General features: G+C 39.3%; 1 protein-coding gene across 4 annotated transcripts in view; it reads left to right on the top strand.

Annotated features, from left to right (window-relative positions):
* Window positions 1-48: 48 nt before the first annotated feature.
* The window catches only part of LOC148162792 (membrane cofactor protein-like), a 35,096-nt gene continuing 8,650 nt past the window's right edge, over window positions 49-26,494 (top strand). For 3 of the 4 annotated variants that reach the window (XM_088016968.1, XM_088016967.1, XM_088016966.1), the window contains exons 1-10: window positions 49-290; window positions 7,982-8,167; window positions 8,552-8,654; window positions 10,580-10,674; window positions 12,911-13,108; window positions 19,182-19,364; window positions 19,772-19,816; window positions 19,925-19,969; window positions 24,775-24,828; window positions 26,121-26,153. In XM_088016968.1, coding sequence (XP_087873094.1) covers window positions 170-290; window positions 7,982-8,167; window positions 8,552-8,654; window positions 10,580-10,674; window positions 12,911-13,108; window positions 19,182-19,364; window positions 19,772-19,816; window positions 19,925-19,969; window positions 24,775-24,828; window positions 26,121-26,153 — 1,063 coding nt within the window. In that variant the 5' untranslated portion in view covers window positions 49-169. The remainder of the gene's footprint in view (window positions 291-7,981; window positions 8,168-8,551; window positions 8,655-10,579; window positions 10,675-12,910; window positions 13,109-19,181; window positions 19,365-19,771; window positions 19,817-19,924; window positions 19,970-24,774; window positions 24,829-26,120; window positions 26,154-26,494) is intronic. The other variant, XM_088016969.1, reaches the window with a different exon arrangement.

The raw sequence follows: 26,494 nt of genomic DNA on the forward strand, positions 1-26,494 counted from the left end.
GCCACACCCACTTCGGGAAGGCGCGCCACTTCCGCCCAAGCACTGGTCAGGCCACGCCCTCGCGGGTGGCTCCTGACTCCCGGGTCCTGGGGAATTGTTGCGTCTGTTCTCCGGTCCTGAGACCGTGTGGGCTTGGCGGCCTCTGAGGTTCCCGCTGGTCTCCTGCAAGATGACGGCGTCCTGCGCGCCGCGCACAGCCTATCGCTGCTGCCTCGAGAAGCGCTTTTCTTTTTTGTGTTGTTTTGGGATCCCTTTGATGGCCTCAGTGCTCCTGATACCCATGCCCTCTGGTAAGAGTCTGGAGAGGGTGTGCGCTTTGGCGGCGCGCTGGAGCGGGGAGCGGGTCGGGGAGGAGGCGAACGGGGCCCAGGGCCCAGGAGCTTTGCTTGGTGGGTCGGGAGTAGGTGCGGCGCTGGGGCGGCCCCCGTCGTGCTATGCGGGTACCCAGGGCGTGTGGGCCCTGTGGGGCCGGAGTTGAGGGCTTGCGAGGCGTTGGGCAGTGAGCCCTGCGGGTGTTGCGCGCGGCTGGTGTTTTCCCCTGGCGGAACTGTGACCCCAGCGAGTGCTTGAAGTGTGCTTTCGGACTGAGGCACCTAGGGGCAGGGGAGCGCGGACTCGGGGCTTGGGGTGACGGCTTGGTCTCCGTCCCCAGTGCGTGTGGCTGTTGCTAGGATCCGCGGTGTGCCGGTGGGGAAGTTTGTCCTGTGTTCCCTGGAGGGCTGATGGCCTTGGGGAGAGGGGGGTTGTTTGTGCCGGGCTGGGTGTTACCGGGTGTGTGGTTTACGGAACTAACCAGGCTTGTGGTGGTGGGTGTGGGGTAAGGAAGCTCACCATTTGCTTTACTGGGGGTTGGGGATCGCGTGTGGCTGTGCGGTGCTTGGGTGAGTGTGGGCTCCGGGTGCAAGCATGCTGCGGGCCCCTGGGGCTTAGAGGGTTTGGGAAGGCCACACCTTGCTTTTTGTTCCTAAAGGCAACGGTCACCTTGTTGTCCAAGATCATATTGGTGTTGGTTTACAGGGTGTTCCTCTTTCAGTTTTTTTTTTTTCTGGACATAGAATCATCTTCCTGTTTCCATCCAAGAGACGTTATCCAATTCCATTACTTAATGGCTTTTTGCCATTGTATTCCTTGTTTTCATAAGGGTGGGTCATATTTGAGGGGAATTCTGAATTAATCTTAAAAGCATTGGTAGCTTACTGACAAATGAGTATCCTAAGAAATACACGGTAAATAATGTCAATCCGGTTTTCCCTTACACCCATTGAGGGAAACTGAAGGCCTGAAGGCCCCCAACCACTAAATTTGTTTAGTGTTCACTGAGTAAGAATTAGTGTTTATTATATATATATATATGCACTAAAGAAGACATGCTTGTTGTCTAACACATTTACAATGAAGCGACAACCATTTTCAGTACTTTGGTATATTTCTTTCTGTCTTTTTCTGCACCTATGTTTCTCTGCCCAAGTTATTTCTAGGATCCTATTACATATACGATTTGTATGCTTCATTCTTTCCTTAGTAGCATTCATTCAACACATATTTGCCTTCTGTGTGCCGGGTTCTATGCTGGTCCTGAGGATACACTGGTGATTGATCACAAAACTGTCCCATTTTTATGATCCTGATTTCACTATTGATCTGCTTCCACTCACACAAGTAGAAACAGAAACTATTTTGCTCACTTAGAACCCCAGTGCCAGGCACACAGTGGCAGTCGAGTAATCGTTGCTAAAATTTATGGGGAGTGGCAGACAAATCAAAACATGCTATGAACAAATACGTTATAACCCAAGACAAGTGTTCTGGAGGAAAGGAGCTTGATTCTCTGATAGCATTTAACAATGACTAGGGGCCGGGGCAATTTCTCTTACTGAAGAGGCCAAACTCTGCCTCTGTGGGGCTTCTGTACTTACTAGTCCCTCAGACTTGGAACATTCTCTTCCGGCCCCTTGTCTGTCAGGCTCCTTCTTACCCTTTAAGCCCATTTGAGATGTCACCCCCTCAGGAGGCCCCTCTCTGACCACCCTGTCTCAGATAGACACACACACTCCAGCCCAAATCCCCCCTGACTGGGAGTCACTCTTGCAAAACTGTCTTCTGCTCTCCCTGCTAGAATGCAGAGATCTTCTCTGTCTTGTCACACTTGTGGTTCCAGATTTACAGTTTTTTGCCCAGTGTCTACACTCTTCTATAACTACTGAGTACCAGAAAGTGAAATATAAATAATACACTGTAATTAAGCTGGGACTTAGAGTGGCAGCAAAAATTCCTCCTGCTGCCAGGAGGAAGGTTCTTTAAACACCCGTCCTTAGGATGGCCTTTGTGCGGTGCCTAAGCTCAGTCCGGGGAAGCTGACTGTCAGAGAGGCTCTGGCTTCCACTGTTTATGTGGAGTCTGCAGGGCTCACAATACTCTAGTCTTGCTTGTTGCTAATCAACAAAAAGTTCATTTCTGTGGGGGGAGTAGCGTGCGGAGGGGCCAGTGGCAATAAAAGAAACCAGGAAAATGTTTTAGAAAAGGATCAAGTTTAGATCAGGCTTGGAGCCAACAGTTGAAGGAGACCATGACTGTTGTTTGGAAGAGAGGAAATGAATAGGGTGCAACATGGAAGGTAATAAAACAGAAATGCAGAAAAGGAAACACAAGGCCAAGTTGAGAGTTCAAAGGTAAAATCAGGATAGGTATGAAATTAAGAGAAAGTACAAATGAGCCTCATTCTGTCAGGTAGGGAAAATATGGCACTAGAACACACATGTGAGTTTTGAAGCAGCTCCCCGGCCCAGAAGCAGGTTTGTAAGCAGACAGTGTTGTGCCTGGAGGCCTGCCATCTCAGCGGTGGTTGCCAGCTACATGGGATGGTAGAAGGGAACACTTGTCCAATTCGGGACCGGTCTCCTTCTTCCAGAAGGGGTCTGCTTTTTGGACAAAACCCACCATCTCCTGCTGTGAGTGGTGTCTTTTTTAGGTCTTTTCTTTCTCCTTAATGGAGGAAGCCAAGATAGATCCCTAAGTGCTTACAGAGTAATTTCTTCTGTCCTTACTCTACGTATTATCATGCAAAGAGAGCAGTCCTTATCTGGTCAATTGCTAGGTAACCAGAATCCTGGGAGATAGGCAACAGAAGAAATTACATGGCCAGATCTTTCTCCAGGGCATAAAGCTTAAAGGTGATTCTTTTCAGGATTAGATGCATCACAGTATTATTTTTGACCTTGGTGTTCTCTTTCACTGCAGTGGTCTTTTGAGTGCTAAATCGTTTTGCCTAGCACCTCTCTGATGGACATGCTGTGCTTGGTGTTTTGGCTGCATGGGTGAATGGAGTCAGCCATGGGATCTAGTCAACACAATGACTTGTGATAGTGACTGAGAGATCCACACAGAGGACAGTCTAAGAGAAGGGGACTGGCCACTGCCTCCCCAGGAAAGCAGACAGTGCTTGCTAGAGGAGCAGTTGAGTGGATTCAATGTAAGAAGACAGGAGTTGAGCAGGGTTTGCAGCTGAGCGGGAAGGAAGGGTGTTCATAGCCAAGGGAGCAGTGTGATCAGAGGCTTAGAGATATGACATGGCTGGGGGCTCTCAAGGACTGTGGAGCTACCCAGTGTGGTAGCACGAGGAAAGGCGAGGCAAGAGAAAGGCCAAGGACTAGATCAAAGAGCGAATCACTGTGAAAAGCAACAGGATAGTCAGGAATGAACAATCCCCATCATTAAAATCCAGACATGATGTTATTATCTGTCCTTCCAGGGCACTTGAGCCCTTTTGTGTGACTTGGCACATAGCAAATCTAAACCGGGGTTACTTTGATTTCCGCAGATTCAGTAGAAGACCGTTTCTTGAGGACGACATTGCAGGGTGTGGTGTCAGCGTGGGAGGGTTTCAGATGAGTGTGGTGGGAAGCAGTGTCCGTAGTGGACCCAGACTGCCGGCTGCTGGAGATGTTGGCTTGGGCAAGTTACTTAACCTACTGGGCCTTAGTTGGCTCACCTTAGAGAGGGCAAAATAGTGCCCAACTCATAGGATGAGTATGAAGATAAGTTAAATTGTACTTGAAATAATGGTACAGGTAGTGCTGGATGTTTGCTATTTCTAAAATGATAAATACTATCACCACTATTGTTTAAGAAACAAGACATAGAGTCTTTGGTTACCGTACTTGGGAAAAAATAAAATCCCCATGATTTGGAGTTCTCCTTTGATAATGTTAAACTACTGTTTCTAACAAGAGCAGTGATGGAGAATGGGCTCAAAATAAAACAAGAAAGCATAAATACTTTGACATGAAAGAAATCAGATACTCTGTTAAAGGGAAAGAGCTGTCATTCAACCAATGAGAAAAGTTGAAGACAGGCATAAAACAACCAAGAAAAAATTACGATTTGCTGATATCTCTGGAAGAAGTTGGCTGAGCAGAAAAGAATTTGAGTTTTAGTCTAAGAGTGTGTGGAACTGGTAAGAGCGCTCATTCAGCTCTGTTGTTAGGTATTACAAGTGCAGAGGTGTCACCCATGGTCCTCAGAAGGTAACCGTCTTGTAGGGAGTAGAAACAATAACGACTTCCTCTGTGGAGTCATCTTGGAAGACGTAAATGGGGATGGTGAGGACACTTAACCCAGTTTTTTTTTTTTTTGAGATTTTATTTATTTATTTGTCAGAGAGAGAGAGAGCAGAAGCAGGGAGAGTGGCAGGCAGAGAGAGAAGAAGGCTCCCCGCTGAGCAGGGAGCCCGATGAGGGGCTCAATCCCAGGACCCTGGGACCATGACCTGAGCCGGAGGCAGTCGCTTAACCAACTGAGCCACCCAGGTGCCCACCCAAGTGTCCCTTAACCCAGTTTTTTGGTGAGAGATGTCAAGAGCCACAAGAAGTGGCACGTTGGCTGAAACGAGGATGAGTGGGTGGGAGGGTGGGAGGAATGCGGGGTCTCTGGTCAAAGCTGAAGTTAAATGATGCAGGGAGGTCTGGAGTGCTGACGTAATTTAGGTAATTTAATGGACACTGCCGGGAATTGAATAGGGCTTGAGAATAGGATGCAAGAGTGAGCAGAGTCCTGATAGTGACGGGCTTTACAAGTCGGCTAGACATTGTCCTGAGGGCGTTGGGAAGTCATTGAAAGGTATCCGACTTGGAAGAGCTTTGGTCACTGTGTCCTATCAACGTGTCTTCGGCAGCATTGTGAAACATGAAATGAATGGAAAGGTGGTGAGGTAGGTAAGGGGGCCTGTTCAGAGATGCTGGTAGCACTGTAGAGAAGAAATGGCAGTGGTCTGAACTGGAGGAAAAGGTAGAATTAGAGATATGGAACAGGCATTTGAGTTGTGAAGACTGTCTCTCGTTAACTCAACACCAAAAAACCTCAGCTAATCTAATTTAAAATGGGCAGGAGACAGGAACAGACATTTCTCCATAGAAGACAGACAAACGGCCAAGAGACTCATGCAAAGGTTGCTCAGTATCACTCATCATCAGGAAAATGCAAATCAGGAGCACAGTGAGATATCACCTCCCACTTGTCAGAATGGGCAAAATCAAAAGCATAAAGATGTGGATAAACTGCCTTCTCGTCCACTGTTGGTGGGAATTCAAACTAGTGCAGCCACTGTGGAAAACATATGGAGGTTCTTTAGCAATTTAGAAATAGTAATTCTGGCTATTTATCCTGAGAATGTGAAAACACTTAACTTGAGAAGATATATGTACTGCTATTTTTATTGCATCAGTATTTACAACAGCCAAAATATGGAAGCAACCCAAGGGTCTATCAATAGATGAATGGATAAAGAAGGTGTGGTATGCACGCACACACACACACACACACACACCACACACACACACACACACACACACACACACACACACACAGTGGACTATTACTTAGCCATGAAAAGGAATGGAATTTTGCCATTTGCAGCATCATGGATGGATCTAGAGGATATAATGCCAAATGAATTAAGTCAGTAAGAGAAACACAAATGTCATATGATTTAACGTGCATAATGGAATTTCTTTTTTTTACTTTTTTTTTAAAGAGAGAAAGCACAAGTGGAGGGGTTGGGGCAAGGGAGAGGAATTAAGAATCTCACGCAGACTCCACACTCAGCACAGAGCCTGATGCAAGGCTCGATCTCATGATACTGACATCATGACATGAGCTGAAATCAAGAATCAGACGCTTAACCAACTGAGCCACCCAGGCACCCCCATATGTGGAACTTCTTAGAAACAAAACAAATGAACAAAGAAAAAAGATAAACTAAAAAACAAACACTTAAATTTAGCGAACAAACTCATGGTTACCAGAGGCGAGGTTGGTGGGGGCGATGGGTGAAATAGGTGAAGGGGATTAAAAGTACATTTATTGTGATGATTATTGAGTAATATATAGAATTTCTGAATCACTATTATTGTACACCTGAAAACTAATATAACACTGCTTGCTAATTATTCAAGAATCAAAAATTTAGGCACCCATCTGTCTTTTTGCTGGGCATGTGTGAGTGTGAAGAATCAAGAGTCCATACTTTGGCTTCAAAATGTTACATAGATAGCATGTCGGGTATGTGGGGAGGCAATTGAATATATACAGTTGGCACCTTGGCTAGAGATCAAGCATGGACACCAGGATTTGGGAGGCAGCTCTTCTCAGTGGTAATGAGGTCATGGGAGTATACACACTCACTGAGAGGGATGTGCAGAATGAAGTAACAGGAGTTCCCCCAGCAACCCATTAGGAACATCACATTATGCAGTTGGGCAGAGAAGGAAGGGTAGCCAGAGGATAAAAAACATCAGTGTTCTGAGCAAGAGAAGCAATGTTATTGTAAAACAGTGTGATACTGGGTGCAATTATCATGGTGTATAAAGCTTACAGAGCAAGTTGTAAACTCTGCACATTTTTGAAAGCATGTCTTATACATTGAACATGCAAGGAAGAAGAAATACTTCAAATTAGTTGAATGGTTAAACCATCCAACTGACATTTCTTTTTCTGAACAGATCACTATATATGAAAGTCATATTTGGAATTCTATCTTCTTTATCTGCTTCCAAGATAGTTACTGAAATTGAATGCATAAAGCAAGGAAAACTTGTATTATTTAATCAGGGGCATGCTGTTACTTGATTTCTTGGGGGTTCCATGATTTCTAATAATGTTATGTATTTCTATCTAGCATGGAATTATATAGCATTTCTAGCTGAAGGAATGCGGGATCCATTGATCAGTGGAGGAAGATGAAATTATATGTAAAATAATGCCCCCCAAAGCAACATATTTTCTTGTAAGGCTGTTCCATAGTAAATTTTGATATTTAAGTGGCATCTGTTCACTTTGGAGAAGCTCCATTCACTCATATGAAGTATGAAATGAGTCTTATATTAAAGACTTAGTGCGTATTTATCTTGATCTATGAACTACATAATGCTATTTAATAATCACCTGATACTCTAGCATTTCTGAAGTATCCACTGGATACTGAGTGCAGTAGAAAAAGAAGACCTATGATCTCTGACCTCTAGAAACTTGACTTCTGCAACGAGGAGACTGAGCCTGAAGTGACAAGTTATCATTAGTTTGTTTCAGACTATGGAAGAGTAATCAGAGCAGAGTGCTGTGTACTACAGAAGGCTTTTTAGAGGAGAGGCGAGTTTTGAAATGAATTTAGAAAAACGTGGGAAAGGATGCTTATCCACAAAATATTGTTAAGACCTAAACCATTGATTTTGTTTCTTCAATTTATTGTTGAAAGAAAATTCATCTTATTCCCGAACAGATCAAAACCTAGTAGGATGTTCCTGAAAATAAACAAGGCACATCCTCAACTACTTTCACCACTTGGGTAAAAGCATGGAAGAATCATTTAAAATCTTGCAAAGGATGTTTCCATTTATTCTGTATTACCTATCTGCTGGGAAACCATAGTCCCTGGTTGGTGAAAGAGATAAAACACTTCATTTTCATGTTCTCATTCTCTTATTCCTAGATGCCTGTGATCCTCCTCCGAGATACATCTCTATGAGGCCAAATGTTACTAAACCCAATTATAATCCTAGGGACAGAGTATACTTCGAGTGTCGACCAGGATACAAGCTTATTACACCTTTTCGTTCCATATTTTCTGTTTGTCAGCCTGATAACACATGGACACCTCTCGACGAGGCTTGTACGGGTAAGTGTACAAAACTTTTTTTTTTAATTATTCTAGAGAGTTCACACATTTTAGGTTGCATGCTGCACTAGTGCAGTGATTGTTTTCTCATGTGAATGTAGGTTTTAGATAGCAATGTAGTTTTTCAGGCTTTGAAAAATCTCCAGGGAATCGTTCTTGGCAATTGGTCACCTGGTTAAATGTGAATCTTAAGTTTGGCCTTATAATTGTCAAAGAAAGAAAGTAACACTCTCATGAATTCAGAAGAGCAATGTAGAATTTTGATTTTTAATTTAAATGTTTTGAAATTGCTATGAAATATGCCAACTTAACATTTAAGCATTTAAACATTTTGAGATGTTTTGAAATCACTCTAAAACAATGAATTTATAAATTTTCTTTTAGAAAAATTATGTCCACATCCAGGAGAACCTGTAAATGGCAAGCTAGTCGGTGTAAATGGATCTTTTATCTTTGGTTCACAGGTTCACTACTCTTGTAATGAGGGGTAAGTTTTTCCTTAGAGGAAATAAGATAAATACTACTAATTCCATTTTTGTTTTACTTCTCTTAGGCATTCCCATAAACTTGATTTCTTTCGTTTTATGTGACAAGTGATACTTATAGCCTAACAAGTCTCAGGCTTTTTATTGAAACTGAGAAGATGTGTAATTAGTAGAAAGAAATATAAATTGAAGAAAAGGAAAATTCTGTAATATTTACTATAAACATATTGTAAGCATTAACAATGATGACTTCATTTTTGACAACAAAGTGCACCCTATTTAAAGTGGTCAACTCTCAAAGTTGATGTTGGGCTTATAGAAATGGGAGATCGAATTGCCAACTGTAGATAGTCTTATATTGAGATAATTCTAAGGTGTTACCGTGTCAAAATTCACATGGTGGTTAGCCTGGACCATTATGTTGATCAGGATTTGTCAGTTGGATATTTGTGACTGCTACAAAGTTTAAGTATTTCTTTTTTTTTTTTTTCAAAGTTTAAGTATTTCAAAAAGAGATACTGAGCACTTAAGAATAACAGCCTTTGTTCTGTAGGGCTCTTTTAATAATATATATTGGGGATGCTTGGCATTTATGGAAAATGTTCACCTAGAGGATAAATGGAATACAATATGGACATGTATTTTTTTTTTTTTGAGAGAGAGAGAGAGAGAGAGCGCATGCATGTGAGTTGTGGGGGAGAGGGAGCAGAAAGAGAGGGAGAGAGAGCACCTTAAGTACGCTCCACTCTCAGTGCAGATGCAGAAGCAGGGCTTGATCTCACAACCCTGAGATGATGACCTGAGCCCAAATCAAGAGTCAGACACTGAGCAACTGAGCCACCCAGGTGCCCCGCATCTGATTTTTTTTTATACTTACTTTGTATGCTGTGTTTGCTGAATTCATTTATTAATGCTACTAACACTTTTGTTCTGGTGGAATCTTTAGGGTTTTCTACAGAGAAGATCACATCATCTTCAGACTGCTAATTTTACTTCTTCCTTTCCAGTTTGGATGTTTTGGATGTCTTTTATTTCTTTTTCTTGCCAAACTGCTGTGGCTAGAATTTCCAGTACTGTGTTGAATAGAACTGGTAAAAGCAGGCATGCTTGACTTGTTCCTCATCTTAGAGGTAAAGCTTCCAGCTTTTCACCATTGAGTATGATATTTGCTGTGGGTTTTTCATGAATGGCTCTTATTATCTTAAGATACTTTTCTTGTCTTCGTAGTTCATTGAGTATATTTATCATGAAAGAGTGTTGAATTTTGTCAAATGCTTTTTCTGTATCACTTGAAATGATGATGTGGTTTTTGTCCATTCTGCTGGTGTGGCATATGACATTGATCGTTTTTCATGTTGAACCATCCTTGTATGCCAAGAATAAGTCTCGCTTGTTCGTGGTGTATAATATGCTGCAGAATTTGTTGTTTAGTATTTTTTGATGATATTTGCATCATTGTTCATAAGAGATATTGGTCTGTAGCTTTATTTCCTTGTAGTGTGTTCGTCTGGTTTTGGTATCATGTTGACGCTGATCTCATAATGAATTTGGAAGACTTCCCTCTTGAATTTTTTGGAAAGGTTTGAGAAGCATAGGTATTAGTTCTTCTTTAAATTTGGTAGAGGGGCGCCTGGGTGGCTCAGTCGTTAAGCATCTGCCTTCGGCTCAGGTCGTGGTCCCGGGATCCTGGGATCGAGCCCCGCATCAGGCTCCCTGCTCGGCGGGAAGCCTGCTTCTCCCTCTCCCACTCCCCCTGCTTGTGTTCCCTCTCTCGCTGTGTCTGTCTCTGTCAAATAAATAAAGTTTTTAAAAAAAAAATGGCAAACTACTGTAGCATAAAGAAACAACCATGTAAAAATTTTTTTCATTATTATATGCATCTTGTTAACTGCTAGAGAATCCAGTAACTTTTCCTTTTCTCATTTAGTTTTCGGTTAATTGGAAAAAGAATTCTGTATTGTGAAGTTTCTAGTCGTGACAAAAATGCAGTGGTTTGGAGTAATGATCCCCCACTATGTACAAGTAAGTATATTCTTTCGTTAGAATCTAGAGCACTAGTTCTTAAAACTTTGTTGTTGGGATCCCTTTAGGCTTTAAAATTAGAAACCCCAAAGCACTTTTCTTTATGTGAGTTATGTCTATTGGTAGTCATTATATTGGAATTAGAACAGAGAAATTTTTTTTCACTTTGTTTTTTAATTTTTATTTTTTTATTGTTATGTTAATCACCATATATTACATCATTAGTTTTTGATGAAGTGTTCCATGATTCATTGTTTGTGCATAACACCCAGTGCTCCATGCAGAACGTGCCCCCTTGAATACCCATCACCAGGCTAACCCATCCCCCCACCCTCCTCCCCTCTAGAACCCTCAGTTTGTTTTTCAGAGTCCATCGTCTCTCATGGTTCGTTTCCCCCTCTGACTTACTCCCCCTCATTCTTCCCCTCCTGCTATTTTCTTCTTTTTCTTTTTTCTTAACATATGTTGCATTATTTGTCGCAGAAGTACAGATCTGCGACTCAACAGTCTTGCACAATTCACAGCGCTCACCATAGCACATACCCTCCCCAATGTCTATCACCCAGCCACCCCATCCCTCCCACCCCCCACCACTCCAGCAACACTCAGTTTGTTTCCTGAGATTAAGAATTCCTCATATCAGTGAGGTCATATGATACATGTCTTTCTCTGATTGACTTATTTCACTCAGCATAACACCTTCCAGTTCCATCCACGTCGTTGCAAATGGCAAGATCTCATTCCTTTTGATGGCTGCATGATATTCCATTGTGTATATATACCACATCTTTATCCATTCATCTGTCGCTGGACATCTTGGCTCTTTCCACAGTTTGGCTGTTGTGGACATTGCTGCTATAAACATTGGGGTGCATGTACCCCTTCGGATCCCTACATTTGTATCTTTGTGGTAAATACCCAGTAGTGCAATTGCTGGATCGAATGGTAGCTCTAATTTCAACTGTTTGAGGAACCTCCATACTGTTTACCAGAGTGGTTGCACCAGCTTGCATTCCCACCAACAGTGTAGGAGGGTTCCCCTTTCTCCACATCCCTGCCAACATCTGTCATTTCCTGACTTGTTCATTTTAGCCATTCTGACTGGTGTGAGGTGGTATCTCATTGAGGTTTTGATTTGGATTTCCCTGATGCCGAGCGATGTTGAGCACTTTTTCATGTGTCTGTTGGCCATTTGGATGTCTTCTTTGGAAAAATGTCTAGAACAGAGAAATTTTTTAAATAAATATTTATTAATTCACTTTTAAGAACTGTAAGCTCAATGCATGTTAATACATGCCACATTTTTTTTATACAACAGAATTTTCCAAAGGAAAGAGAATAGTGGCATTGTTTCACAATTTGGTAAATCTCTTCAAAATCTGGCTTAAAGGAAGATGTCTGGATTCAGTCTGTTGTGTTATCACAATTTGTAGCATCTGGATAATTTCACCGTAGACTCATTAGGATGAAAGTGAAAACAGACAGTAGTATCTTGGTACTATAAACTACCGATGTAGTGAATGGATATACAGTTGACCTTTCAACAACACAAGTTTTAACTGTGTGGGTCCACTTATTTGTGGTTCTTTAACTGTACGGTACTATAAATGTATTTTCTCTTCCTTGTGATTTTCTTAATAACACTTTCTTTTCTCTAGTGTATTTTATTGTAAGAATATAGTATATAATACATACACAGAATATATGTTAATCATCTCTTTATGTTCTTGGTAAGGCTTCTAGTCAATAGTAAGCCATTAGTAGTTAAGTTTTGGGGGAGTCAAAAGATATATGGGAAGTTTCAACTGTGCAGAGGATCAGTTCTCCTAATCCCTTTGTTGTTCAAGTGTCAAGTATATTTATAAATTATAAAGCATTTCTCAGCACGGAGCTTTATTTTTAATCACAAGCATATTTTCTCACTAAATTGTCAGCATCTCTTATAGTGAGAACTTAAAATGGCTTTCCAGATAAATATAGGTATTTCATGTAGGTATCTTACATAGGTATTTAAGAAAATGAGTTTTATTAAAGCTCACGTCTACATTACTGGTTTGAATTTGGGATAATATATTTTCTCACAGAAACTTTTCTAAATGGATTTTGGAGTTACGGCTGGCTTGTAGAAATCATGTATTAATGAATTTATTCAAGGCAGTTCTTAGGACTTCACTAATGCTGTCACAATCTTTTCCTTTTGCTTTCATGTCCTCTTTTTTTTTTTTCGCTTTTTAAGAGATAAAGTGTCAGTCACCTGGAAAAATACCACATGGAACACATACTGGTAGTGAGAAGGATGAATTTGAATATAATGAAGTGGTAACTTACAGTTGTGATTCTTCAAGTGGACCAGACGAATATTCACTTATTGGAGAGAGCAGGCTTATTTGTTCTGGCGATGGTGTATGGAGTAGTGACCCTCCTCAGTGTAAAGGTAATATTTCATTTCTTTCCTTCTTCGTTTGTAAATATTTTGGAAACACTTGGTAAATACTTACCTACAAGTAAACAAAACAGCAACATGTGCTTGCTCCTCCCATTAAATTGGTTTCTAATTTAATTTTTTTAAAGATTATTTATTTATTTGGTAGAGAGACAATCTATAGCAGACTCCCCACTGAGCGGGGAACCCGATGCAGGGTTCAGTGTCAGCACTCATGAGATCATAACCTGAGCCAAAATCAAGAGTCAGATGGTTAACCAACTGAGCCACACAGGTGCCCCTAATTTAGTTTACTGTAGGTCCAAGTGACCCAAATAATTCTGTTTATAGAACTCCCCAGCCCTTACCCTACCTGGTCTTGGTATTCTAATTAATACACTTTGAACTCCTGTGTGTATGTATGAGTTAGGAGTTTTTTCTTTGGAAACATCAAGACTCTGCATACACTGGCTTAAAAATAAGTTTTATCATGTATTACAAGAAGTCTGAGAGTTCCCCGCTACAGGAACTGGTAGAGCAAACTGTGAAAGACTAACCCTTTCACAAATAAGAATGGTAAACTCTGGACAAAACATATTTTAAAAATAATGTGTAAGGCTCTAGAGAGTGGCCAAAAGCAGGGAGACTCTGGAGGGGATTTGACTCTTGGAAGAAAGAACCACTGAATGACAGCAAACTATTTACTCCATTCAGGTACACATGGAACATTCTCTAATATCATATTCTACACAATATGATGGTTTAAAATTTTTTTTAAAATTGAAATCATGGAGGGTATAATACCAGATCACAATGAAATGAATGTAGAAAGCAAAGAGATCTATAAAAGCCCCAAATATTTGAAAATTATGCAAGATACTTCTAATCAATCCATGAGTCAAAGGAGAAGTCACAAGGAAAATTAGAAAGTGTTTTGAATTGAATAAAAATGGAAAATACAACATATCAAAATACCACTATTTGTGGGATACAGCAGAAGCATTGCTTTCAAAGATATTTACAGCCTGCAGTACTTCTATTAGAAAAAGAGAAAAGTCTCAAACCCATGATCCAAGCTTCCAGCTTAAGAAACTAAAAGAGAAGAAATTAAACTCAGTACCTGGGAACAGAAGGAAACAGTAAAGGTAGAAATGAATGGAATTCAAAAGAGAACAAAATGAAGAGAACCAGTGAAACCAACCTGTGCTTCTTGGAAAAGATCAATAAAATGAATAAACCTCCTTAGCCAGACTGACAAGAAAAAAGAAAATACAAATTGCCAATATTAAGAATGAAAAAGAGGACATCACTAACAGATCTTGCAGACATTTAAAAATAATAAGGGAACAACTTTATGCCTATAAATTGGACAACTTAAACCTTCTCACAAAGAGAAGGTGTTTAGGTCCTATGGCCACATGGGGAATTCTACCAAGTATGAAGGAATGAATAATAACAGCTCTGCACAAACTTTTCAAGAAAACACAAGAGAGGGAATACTTTTCAGCTCATTTTGTGAGGACACCATTACCCTGATATTAAAACCAAACAGAAACATTGCAAAAAAAATTACAAACAATATCCATAATGAATGTGGAACCAAAACTTCTTAACAAAATGTTAACAAATCAAATCCTCTCATATATAAAAATAAGAATACACCAGGGCGCCTGGGTGGCTCAGTTGTTGGGCATCTGCCTTCGGCTCAGGTCATGGTCCCAGGGTCCTGGGATCGAGCCCCACATCAGGCTCCCTGCTCAGCAGGAAGCCTGCTTCTGCTCCCCCTCCAACTCGCCCTGCGTATGTTCCCTCTCTCGCTTTGTCTGTCTCTGTCAAATAAATAAATAAAATCTTTAAAAAAAGAAAGAGAATACACCATAATCAGGTAAGATTTATTCCATGAATGCAAGGTTGATTCAAATTCAAAAATTTGTCAGTATAATTTATCTTATCAAGATCCTATATAAAAGGGAAAAAAAAAAACCCCACATGACACCTTAATAGATGTTAAGAAAAAAAAGCACTTGACAAGTCATCATCTTTTCACGATAACATTTCTCAGCAAACTAGTAATCAAACAAAACTCTCTGAACCTGATAAAAATGCCATAGCTAGCATTATATTTAATGATGAAAGACTAGTTTATTTCCCCCTAAGGTAGGAACAAGTCTGCTGAGTCACCTCTGTATTCAGCACTGTGTTGTATTCAGCATTCAGGAAGAGATAGAAACAGGAACACACTGGAAGGGAAGAAATAAAATATACTGTACTCACTTATGAGATGATTAGGTAGAAGATTTGAAAGACTCAAGTTTTATAGCAAGGTTGCAAGACACAAGATCAATGTACAGAAATCAACTGTGTATCTACATACTGGCAATAAACCATTAGAAACAAAGTGTTGAACTACCATTTACAACTTCACACTTGTATAAATACTTGTGTATAAATTGAACAAACATGCCAGATTTGAACGGCTAAAAACAGCTAAACACTTACTAAAAGAAAGAAGATCTTAATAAATAGAAATTCAGTCACGTGAATTAGAACGTTCAGTATAATAAAGGTCAGTTCTCCATAACTGATCTATAAGTTCACAATCCCAACAGAAATCCCAGCAGAATTTTTTATAGAAATTGACAGGCTTAATATGAAATTAATATGAAAAGACAAAAGCAAAATATTCAAAGCATTTTTGAAAAAAATTAGAAGTCTCATTCTTCCTGGCTTAAGGACTTAGTTATAAAACATAGTATAAAGCTTATAATCAAGACAGGGTGGTATTGTTGAAAGGGTAGCCTTAAAGAGCAATGGAATAGAATACAGAGTCCAGAAAGAAACCCTTCCAGATGTGTCTAGTTGATCGTATCACAGTTTACAAACAGGTCTGTGGAAAAATGATGAAAGTACAGGCATAATTAGACATGCATACTCAAAAATACCAAAAAGAATCCTGAATTCGTGTTAGTATAAGATACAAATGTTTACTCAAAATGGATAATAGGCTTAAACATAAAACCTAAAACTATAGAAGTTTTACTAGAAAACATAGAAAATGTTTGTGACCTAGCCCGAGATTTAAATACAACCGTAAAAGCATGATCCTTTAAAGAAGAAAAAAATTAATGAAATAGACTTTTTAAAAGTTCAGTATGTATGCTCTCACAAGACACTGTTTAAAGAATTTTTAAAAATGATCCATGGACTGGAGAGAAAATATTTGCAAAACTCATACCTGATAATGGATTTATATGTATAACATGTAAAGAACTCTTAAAACGCAATGATAAGGGACATTTGGGTGGCTCAGTCAGTTAAGCATCTGCCTTCAGGTCAGGTCATGATCCCAGGGTCCTGTGATCCAGTCCCACATCAGGTTCCTTGCTCAGCCGGAAGCCTGCATCTCCCTCTGCCTGCCATTCCGCCTGCTTGTACTCTTTCTCTTTCTATGTATCTCTCTGGCAAATAAATAAGTAAAGTCTTAAAAAAAAAACACACAAAAAACCCTGCAATAATAAGAAAACAGCCCAGTTTTTATAAATGGGCAAAATATTGAATACAACTGTTTCATCAAACAAGATACATGGATGGTAAAAAGTACACGAGAAGTTGCTCAATATCATTAGCAATTACAGAAATGTAATTTATTTATTTATTTATTTTAAAGATTTTATTTATTTGACAGAGAGAGAGACAGCGAGAGCAGGAACACAAGCAGGGGGAGTGGGAGAGGGAGAAGCAGGCTTCCCGCTGAGCAGGGAGCCCGATGTGGGGCTTGATCTCAGGACCCCGGGATCATGACCTGAGCCAAAGGCAGATGCTTGATGTCTGAGCCACCCAGGTGCCCTGAAATGTAATTTAAACCACAGTGAGATACCACTAGATATCTGTTTAGAATGGTTGCAATTGAATAATTAAAACTACAACTAAAACCTAAAAGTACCATATACTGGTAAAGATGTGGAGCAATTGCAATTTTCATACACTTTTTATAAGAATCTAACCTTTTTGGAACACAGTTTGGTGATTTCTTATAAAGTTAAGCATACCCTTAACATACAGCTCATCAATCCAAGTAAAATGAAAACATGCTTGCATAGAAACCCGTGTGAGAATATTCAGCTGCCTTAGTTATAATCACCCCAGACTGGGAACAACCGACTTGTCCTTCAACTGGTGAAATGGATTAAAAAAAACAGGGGTACATCCATACAGTACAGGAATACTACTCAGCAATAAAAAGGAGTGAGCTCTAATCCATGCAGCAACAGGAAGGAATCTCAAGGGCATTATGCTAAGTGAAATAAGCCATACTCAGAGGCAGTGATCCCATTATGACATTCTGGAAAAGCAGCTGTATAGAGATAGAAAAGCGATCAGTGTTGGGCTGGTTGGTGAAGGTGGTTGTGGGGGTGGGTAGGGTTGATTCCAGAGTGGCATGAGGACATGTTGGGGGGTAATGGAACTTGTCTGTGTCTTTATTGTGGTAATTTCATGATTTTTTGCATTTGTCAGACCTAATACAGCTGGGTACTGGAAAGGGTGAGGTTTACGGTAGGTAAGTTGTGTCTAGCCAACATGAAGAAGCCATTGCCGGTAACAGCAGCTTAGCACAACAGTGCGAAACTCAGGGAACCTGAAGTCAGGAGAATTTGATTTGAAAAGAAATAATTAAAAAGAGAGAGAGAGACTTACAGACCTGTGGAAGAGTAGCAAGAAGTCAAGCATACATGCTGTGGGAGCTTCAGAAAGAGGAGAAAAAACAGGATGGACAACGATTTGAATAAATATTGGCCAAATATTAACCACATTTGTCCCCAAACGATAACGTCACAGAACCAAGAAAGTCAGGAACCCCCACTACACTAAACGCATCAGGGTAAAACTACTGAAAACAAAAGGTGTACGAAGAAAAGCAGTCGGGAAGAGGGGAGCATAAACGCCTGTCGCACTGTCCCCGACCCCAGTGTGAGTGACAGCTGACTTGTCCTGAGGAACGGTGGAGACTGGAAGACAGTATCTGCTAGTGTGCTGGATAAACTTAATCTAGAATTCTCCGTCAAGGAGAAATCTTTCAAAACTGAAGATGAGGAAATGAAACATTTGGAGATAAACCCAAGCCAAGGGAATCACGAGCCGACCTGCACTGTAGGAATTGCTACCGGAAGTTCCTCAGGCTGCGGGAAAGTCAGAATCCCTGGGAACAGGGCAAGAACAGTCCTCTGGTTGAAAAGGCTGTCCACTCTCTGGCCCTTCTCTCTTGCTCAGATTTAATGTCCTAAGATGTTCTGTTATACTCACTGCCCAGCCCTGTGGTTTTTGTCTTTGTTTCCAAATTCTCCTAAGCCCATTAATCGATTCTGAAATCAGTCCTATCAGGTCATGACTAGTAGTTTACCTCTTCAGAGGTAGAGTGGAATGGGAAATAGCAGAGCCCGCTGGTATGAGGCTCACTTGTATTTTAGGCCTGTGTGCTCATGTACTGGTTTACAGGGTAAAATGTGTTGTCTGAGCTCTGGGTTGCAGGCCTTTCCATTTCTTGAACTTCCCGGTTTGTGTATGTTGTTGCTACCTGAGCACTTCCTTTTTGCCTATCTTTGCATGGCTACCTGCTTTTCAACTTGTAAATGTGAGCTCAAATATTGCCTGCTCAGAAGGGTGTTTCCCACCTTTCTAGAAAAGCAGGGTATGCAATCAGTGTCAACATGACCTTCAGAAAGTCCCTAGAGCAAAGGAGGATCAAAAGTTGCTCTTGAACTTACCCCAGATTTGTATGTGGCAGTCAGGCCTTTCTCAAACCTTGTCAGTAACAGGAAAAAATGTAGGAAAGCCAATAAACTCTAATGCTAGTCTTTTCTAGATGGAAAAAAGTTATTAGATTTCTCTAAATCTGTTTCCCTGGAGTTAAAATGTACACACGTATGCAGGTTTCTTGGGTGTCTTTTTTTTTTTCTTTCTTTTATTTAATACCTTGCCTTTCATTCCTTGTATGTTTCTTCCTGCTGGGAATTATTAGCTTGTATATTTTTTCTGCTCCTATGTTAGAGCAAGTTTCCATTTATTCTGGACTTTCTTTATGTTACAGTCGTCAGATGTCCATTTCCAGACCCTGAAAATGGAAGACTGGTATCAGGATTTAGAAGAAAATATTACTACAGAGCAACAGTCACATTTGAATGCTTACCGGGTTTTTACCATGAGGGCAGCAACAGAGCTGTCTGTGGCAGTAACAGTACTTGGGAACCGGCAAAGCCAATGTGTCTTAAAGGTACAACGGGTATCATTTTCCTTCTTGTCTTTTTTTTTTTTTTAATTTTGTTTCTTCACCATTAAATGGAGGTGATGCCAAATAGTTGAATAGAAGCAATTTAAGTATTTAACTCTGTCTTGTATTCATTTCCATGACAGATGTGTGACAATTCACAAAAGAATTCTGCTGTTGTAATTTTGTATGTTTTCACAGGGTCTTTGCATGTTAGGTATGTCACAGAGGTATATAAATTTCTCTTGTTTGGCTTTATGTGCAAAAATGAACAGCAACCATTTTTCAGAAAATTGAAGCATGGGAATTTTTACCTAAATAAGCCAGGAATGGAAGGCTTACTTCATATAAATGAAAAGAAAGCATTACTTCCCAGGTGGCCGATTCACTCTACATTTTTTTTTCTTTTCCAGTGCTGATTCCTCTTAGTACCAGTCCTCCAGCTTTGAATCACACAGGTTTAGTAACTTTCTGCTTGTATTTTCTGAAAATCTTTTAAATTCCTGGTGCACATGCCAGCAATAACTCTCAATCATTTGATACATCTACATTATTTTGTTTTCCAGTGTCAACTCCTCCCAGTACAAAACCTCCAATTTCGAGTGTCTCAGGTCTAGTACCTTCTTGCTTATATTTTTCAAAATCATCTAAATCGCTAATGTTTTACATGCATTCATCATGTTATCAGTAATGAAAGGAGGAAGAACATCCTGATAGTCATTATTAAGTTGTTAACGACTCTAAAACTGTTCGCCATAGCATATAGATAGCAACAGGTATATAAATGTGGGCAAGTTATGGACACTTTAAATGTGTATGTATTTGTGAAATGATTTTAATGCCTTCCCCAGTGAGTGATAGTAAACTTTTCATTGGATTCATTTAAAACAGCACAGTGCCTTGAATATGGGAAGCTCCTAAAGGTAGCTCATATAACATCACTCGAATGAATATTAGCGAAGAGGAAGGGCCTTGTCTTCTGTTTTTAATGTATATGTTTTGTGTATCTTTTACTTTGCTGTTTTATTCCTTGCATAAGTGATCTCTTGGCTCCTTAAGGGTGTCTTTCTAGTCCAGGACTGTGTTTCAGTTGCTGGACTGCAACCTGTTTAGTTTGGTTTTTGGTGTTGGTGTTGGTGTTGGTAGTGGTGTTGCTGTTGGTGTTGCTGGTGGTGTTGCTGGTGGTGTTCGTGGTGGTGGTGGTAGTGGTGGTGGTGGTTTTGTTTTTGTAGCACAGTTTAAAGTGGGACATTTCTGCTATCTCCAGAATAAGACCTATATTTGCATTCCCCACCCCCACCAAACTCCTTGTCTCATACATTTATTCTTTTCTTTTTACTGGGCATTTTTATTTAGCAATAGAAAATAGATTGCATAGCCACTGAAAGACAGGAGTAGTTCTTATGCATTGAAATGAAATGGAGGATTTTTTACCGGTTCTGCTGATAAGCTACTCTGCTTAAGAACGGAAAGATTATTTTGCTATGGTTGGAAGGAACTATCTTCCAGATTTCAGAGTTGCTATCTCTGAACTCCATTATTTGTGTGATTTATTGTCAATTAGCTTCTGGGATTTCCATTTTAAAATACAAAGCTATGGCAAACATTGTTATGCATACATTCTGATGTACTTGTGCAAATAGATATTTAGCTTAAATTCCCAGAAATAGAATTACAAAGTTGAAAAGGTAAGTAACTCTCAGTCATTTGATACATCTACATTATTTTGTTTTCCAGTGTCGACGACTCCCAGTACAAAACCTCCAATTTTGAGTGTCTCAGGTTCAGTACCTTTGAGACATAATCTTTTTAAAATCAAAATTAAATCCATAATTTTGTACTGATAAAGTTTGTGAATTTAAACAAATGAATTTTTTCAGAATCCAGGATTCCTCATACGACTATGCCTCCGAGTTCAAGTCATCCAGGTTCAGCAACTCTTCATCCTACTTTTATTAAGACTGGGCCTCCTGGTGGCTCTCTCAGTTGGGCGTCTGCCTTCTGCACAGGTGGTGATCCCAGGTGGTGATCCTAGGGTCTTTGGGATTGAGCCGTGTCCAGCTTCCTGCTCAGTGGGAGTCTGCCACTCCACCTGCTCTTGCCCATACTCTCTCTGTCAAATGAATAAATCTTCGGGGAAAAAAAAAAGCTTTATAAGGTGATGGGTTAAAAATGATGTCATATATTTATTTGCATTTCCTTAATTATCAGTGAAGCTGAACTTTTTTTGGTCTACTTTAATTTATTCATGCCCTTTGCTCATTTTTCTATTAGGTTTCTACAATATTTTTCTTGTTGATTTGTCAGAACTCATTATAAATGAAAGCTCTGTTAACATGAAGTGAACAGTTTTTTCTAGGTTTTTTTCTTTGCCTTAATTTTACTAGTCAGATTTCTTTTATGATTTTTATACTATTGGATATAGATTGCTTTTTATAATTTTAATATATAAGTATATGAATATGTTTATAAAATTTCAAACATTATAAAAGTGTATAGGATAAAAGATGGGTTCTTACTCTCTTTCTCTAGTCCATTACCTGAGTTAATCACTTAATAGTTTAGGGTATCTTTTTTTAATTTATTTCTGTCCATAAGCATCCTTTTCTGTGTAGTTATACATATTTTGGTGTTCATTTTCTTCATTCTTGAATAAAAATGGCATCATGCTATTCATATTTTTCTGAAACTTGCACTTTTCCCACTTCCTGGATTAGGGTTATATTCAGATTTATTATATCCCATCCTTTTGAATGGTGACTTTACAATATGCCGCAGTTTGGGGGCACGTGGGTGGCTCAGTCAATTAAGTGTCTGCCTTTAGCTCAGGTCATGATGCTGGAGTCCCGGGATCAAGCCCCACATTGGGCTCCCTACTCATCCGGGAGTCTGCTTCTCCCTCTGCCCCTCACCCTGTTTGTGCTCGCTCTGTCTCTCGAATAATAAATAAAATACAGTCTTTAAAAAAAAGATATGCCACAGTTTATATAAACTGTTCTCCCATTGGGGCCTTTTATATGTGTAGAAGTTTTATATTAACAGGTAGTTGAGTGTATTGATCTTTTCCCTAATGACTATGTGTGTTTTGTCTTTTTTATAAAGGCTTTAGGTTTTCCCCATGCTGAAACATATAATCATTTCAACCATGCATCTGATTGCATTCTTTGCATTTAAGTTGCTGTTGCATCTGAAATTCACTGTGGTGTATGGAGTGAGACAGGGTTCCTCTCCACCCCACCCACCCCCACCCCCACCCAGTGGCAAAGTAGGAACATCTGTTGAATAAGTTGTCCTCTCTCCAACAATTTCAAGTACCAATTTTTGTTATATTAAATTCATGGGTGTTCTGGTCATTCTCCTGTACCCTGGAGCTCTGCCTTCCTGTGCCAGCACCAAATCGTTTTTTTTTTTTTACTTATAGTACTAATTTTTTACATAGTATAGTATGATAGGTTTTAATAATCTGGCAGAACACTTTTTAGAAATGTTTAGACTTCTGTATGTTAATTTTTTTCAAGACCTATTCATTTATTTGAGAGAGAGAGACTGAGTAGGGGGAGTAGCAGAGGGAGAGGAACAAGCAGACTTCCCACTGAGCACAGAGCCCAGCGTGGGGCTCCATCTCACCATCCTGAGATCATGACCTGAGCCAAAATCAAGAGTCAGATGCTTAATCGGCTGAGTCACCCAGGTGCCCTTGTGTGTTAATTTCTCTAAATAAACTTATATTACCATTTTAACCATTTTAAATGTACATTTCAGTGGCATGAAGTACATTCGCATTGTTTGCAACCATCACAATTATCTGTATGTCCAAAATGTTTTCATCATCTCACTTTGAATCTTTTTTTTTTTTTTTAAGATTTTATTTACTGACAGAGAGAGCAAGAGCAGGAACACAAGCAGGGGGAGTGGGAGAGGGAAAAGCAGGCTTCCCACCAAACAGGGAGCCTGATATGGGGCTCGATCCCAGGACTCTGGGATCATGACCTGAGGTGAAAGCCTACACTTAATGACTGAGCCACCCAGGCGCCCCATAAGGGTTTATTTTTGAGTTCTCTATTCTGTTCCGTTGGTCTGTGTGTCTGTCTTTGTGCCAGTACCTCTCTATTCTGATTATTGTAGCTTTGTAGTAGTAAGTTTTAAAATCAGGAAGCGTGAGTCCCCCCAACCTTGCTCTTCTTTTTCAAAATTATCTTGGCTATTTTTTGTCCCTTGAGATGCCATATGAATTATAGTTAGGTTTTTTTTCCTGTTTCTGCAACAGTGCATATTCGAGATGGTGATAGGGGTTGCATTCAATCTGTAGATTGTTTTGTGTAGTATTAACATTTTAATAATATTAAGTCTTCTAATTCATGATCATGGGATGTCTTTCCATTTATTTATGTCTTCAGTTTGTTTCAGCTACGTTTTGTACTTTTTGGTGTATGAGTTTTTCACCTTCTTGGTTGTTTTATTCCTATTTTGTTTGTTTTTGATGCTATTATAAATGGGATTGTTTTCTTAATTTCCTTTTTGGTTTATTCATTGTTAGTGTATAGAAATACAACTGATTTTTGTGTGTTGATTTTGTGCCCTGCAGCTATGCTGAATTCATTTATTCTAATAGGGATGTGTGTGATCCTTAAGAGTTTTCTATGTAAAGGTTATGCCTGTCATCTGGAACAGGGATCATTTTATTTCTTCCTTCCCAATTTGGATGCTTTTTATTTTTTTTTCTTGCCTGATTGCTCTGACTAGAACTTCTAATACTATGTCGAATAGAAGTGGAAGACACAGGTATCTTGTCTTGTTCCTGATCTTAAGTGAAAAACTTTTCAGTCTTTGACTATTGAGTATGATGCAAGTGATGGCCTTTTCATAAATGGCCTTCATCATGTTGAAGTTTCCTTCTATTGCAATCAATATCTCAATAGTTTATTTAGCCTCCCAAACTTTTACTTCTGAGTAGAATCACATTGAATCCATAATTTTATTTTTTTATTTTATTTTTTTAAGATTTTATTTATTTATTCATGAGCGACAAATGTGGAGAGAGGGAGAAGCAGGCGCCTGATGTGGGACTCGATCCCAGGATCATGACCTGAGCCGAAGGCAGACGCTTAACCATCTGAGCCACCCAGGCACCCCATGTTGAATCCAGAATTTTAATTAAATCCATAATTTTAACAATACACTTATAATACAGTTGCCTTGTCACCGGAAGTAACAAGAAGAATGCTGATCACATACAAATTTGTAATATATTATGATGCTACCTTTAATGGGAAACATTCATTTATATAAGGAAAAGGGAATTACAAGGATTTTTATACAAAGGTGAAAAATCAAAACCTATGAATTTAGAGGTCTTTAAACTTTATTTTTCTCTCTCTCTCTTTTTTTTTAACTTATTTCCATTTTTTTTTTCCAGGACCTCCGCCAAGTCCTGGTGATGAATCAACACCTGAAGATACTAAGACTTCAGGTACTATTTTGGTTATTAATAGCCTTGTATTATTAGACCCTAGAGTTCTACATGTAAATATCATATTTCAATTACTTGTAGTTAGAGAAGAAACAGCGTGTGTGTCACAAATTGGTAAAAATTGACATTTGGAGTTATTTTAATAATGTAGATACCATGGCAGATGTAAACAGCAGGATGTGTGAATACATGCAGACAATATAGTTTTTAAGAGGTGTTCCCTCCCCAAATCGGATTCCTAGTACGGTGAGGTACCTTTCTTAAATTCTATGATTATATATAGGTTAAAATACATAAAACATAACTTGCTATCCACATGGTAGTGTTATTTTTTTATGAATTTGTAGATCAGTTTTCTTTCTACTTGTCCCTTGTATACATAAGCCTTAAAGTACTATAGATTGGATTAATTTTTTCTGTAACACGCTGGTGTGGCAAACTTTACGTAGGCTCACATAGTTCACACAATGTAAGTTAAAGAAAATGAAAAAAAAAGTATAGTTGTGACAGTTAAAGATTTCTTGATAAGTAAATGAAGGGAACTGTCTATTACTTTTATTTGTATCAGACTTAAACATGACATTTTATGCTTTGACTTCCAGAAATTTAATATAAATAATGGCAGTTTAGAAGCAGAGGTATTCCTGACATCATTGCTAAGAATTAAGATTTTGTAGTATGTATTCATTTCTCTCTGGGTAGTCAAAAATGCATGTTTAAGTTTCTGTGCATTATTTGCATCCATGTGCCCTGGTGTTTCATTTACATACTTAGACTCTCCTTGGTAATGAGGATTATGTCTTGGAGTTAGGGGGTGGAAGATCAGAAGGGGTTGTTGGTAAGATAAAGTATGATTTTGAGGATTCGGCAGCTAACATCTGTGTGATAGATGGGTGAAACTTTATTTATGACTTATTCCACACACCCCACTTTTGTGTAAGAAATAGGAATTTCTACCAAAATCACAAATGATAGAATGAATACTGAACGAAACCAACTCTAATGGAGTAATACATTTTGAAATCTACTGAATTCTAATTGTCCTAGTAAAGCTGTACTAACCTGATATGGTAACGACAGCACAAAACAGTCAGAAGTGAAGTCTTACAAGGTGGAGCCTGAATGTAGGATCAGCTTCCAACGGTTCTGTGATCAGAACTAGTGCTCATGCTAAAACTAGACTGAGGAAGAACTTCTTTGCTGTAGCGTATAGATGATCTGATCAAAATTAAATACAACTATACTCGGGGACCTCGGGGACAATCTTCAAACTGTTTTCATTTTTTTCCCAGGCAAAATAACCACCATTATTGTTCTTGGTGTCCGTAAGTAGCCCAAATTTTGATGCCACTTAAATAAAAGTATTACTCTGAAAAAGTGCATTATTTTAAAATTTAATTAAATGATTTTTAATTTAACTTTTCAGTTTCTATAGCTTGAAATGAAGTCCACCAGTCTAGAGTAGCCTGACCTTGTATATGATACACTACATTTTGCTGGTGAATGTATATTCTTTTATACTGTACATGTCCGCTTAGTAACAAGCCCTAAATTCTACAATGTGTTTTTAGGATGATTGGTCATGAGTTTGCATCCCAAAGATGCTTTGATAATTTTCTAAACTAAGCAAGGATTCTTCTCTGGCTTCCTGTGGACTATTCAAGTG

Source organism: Eumetopias jubatus, unplaced genomic scaffold, assembly GCF_037043125.1.
Source record: "Eumetopias jubatus isolate StellerSeaLion01/CBP00866 unplaced genomic scaffold, mEumJub1_p1.0 scaffold_12, whole genome shotgun sequence".
NCBI classification, from domain to species: domain Eukaryota; kingdom Metazoa; phylum Chordata; class Mammalia; order Carnivora; family Otariidae; genus Eumetopias; species Eumetopias jubatus.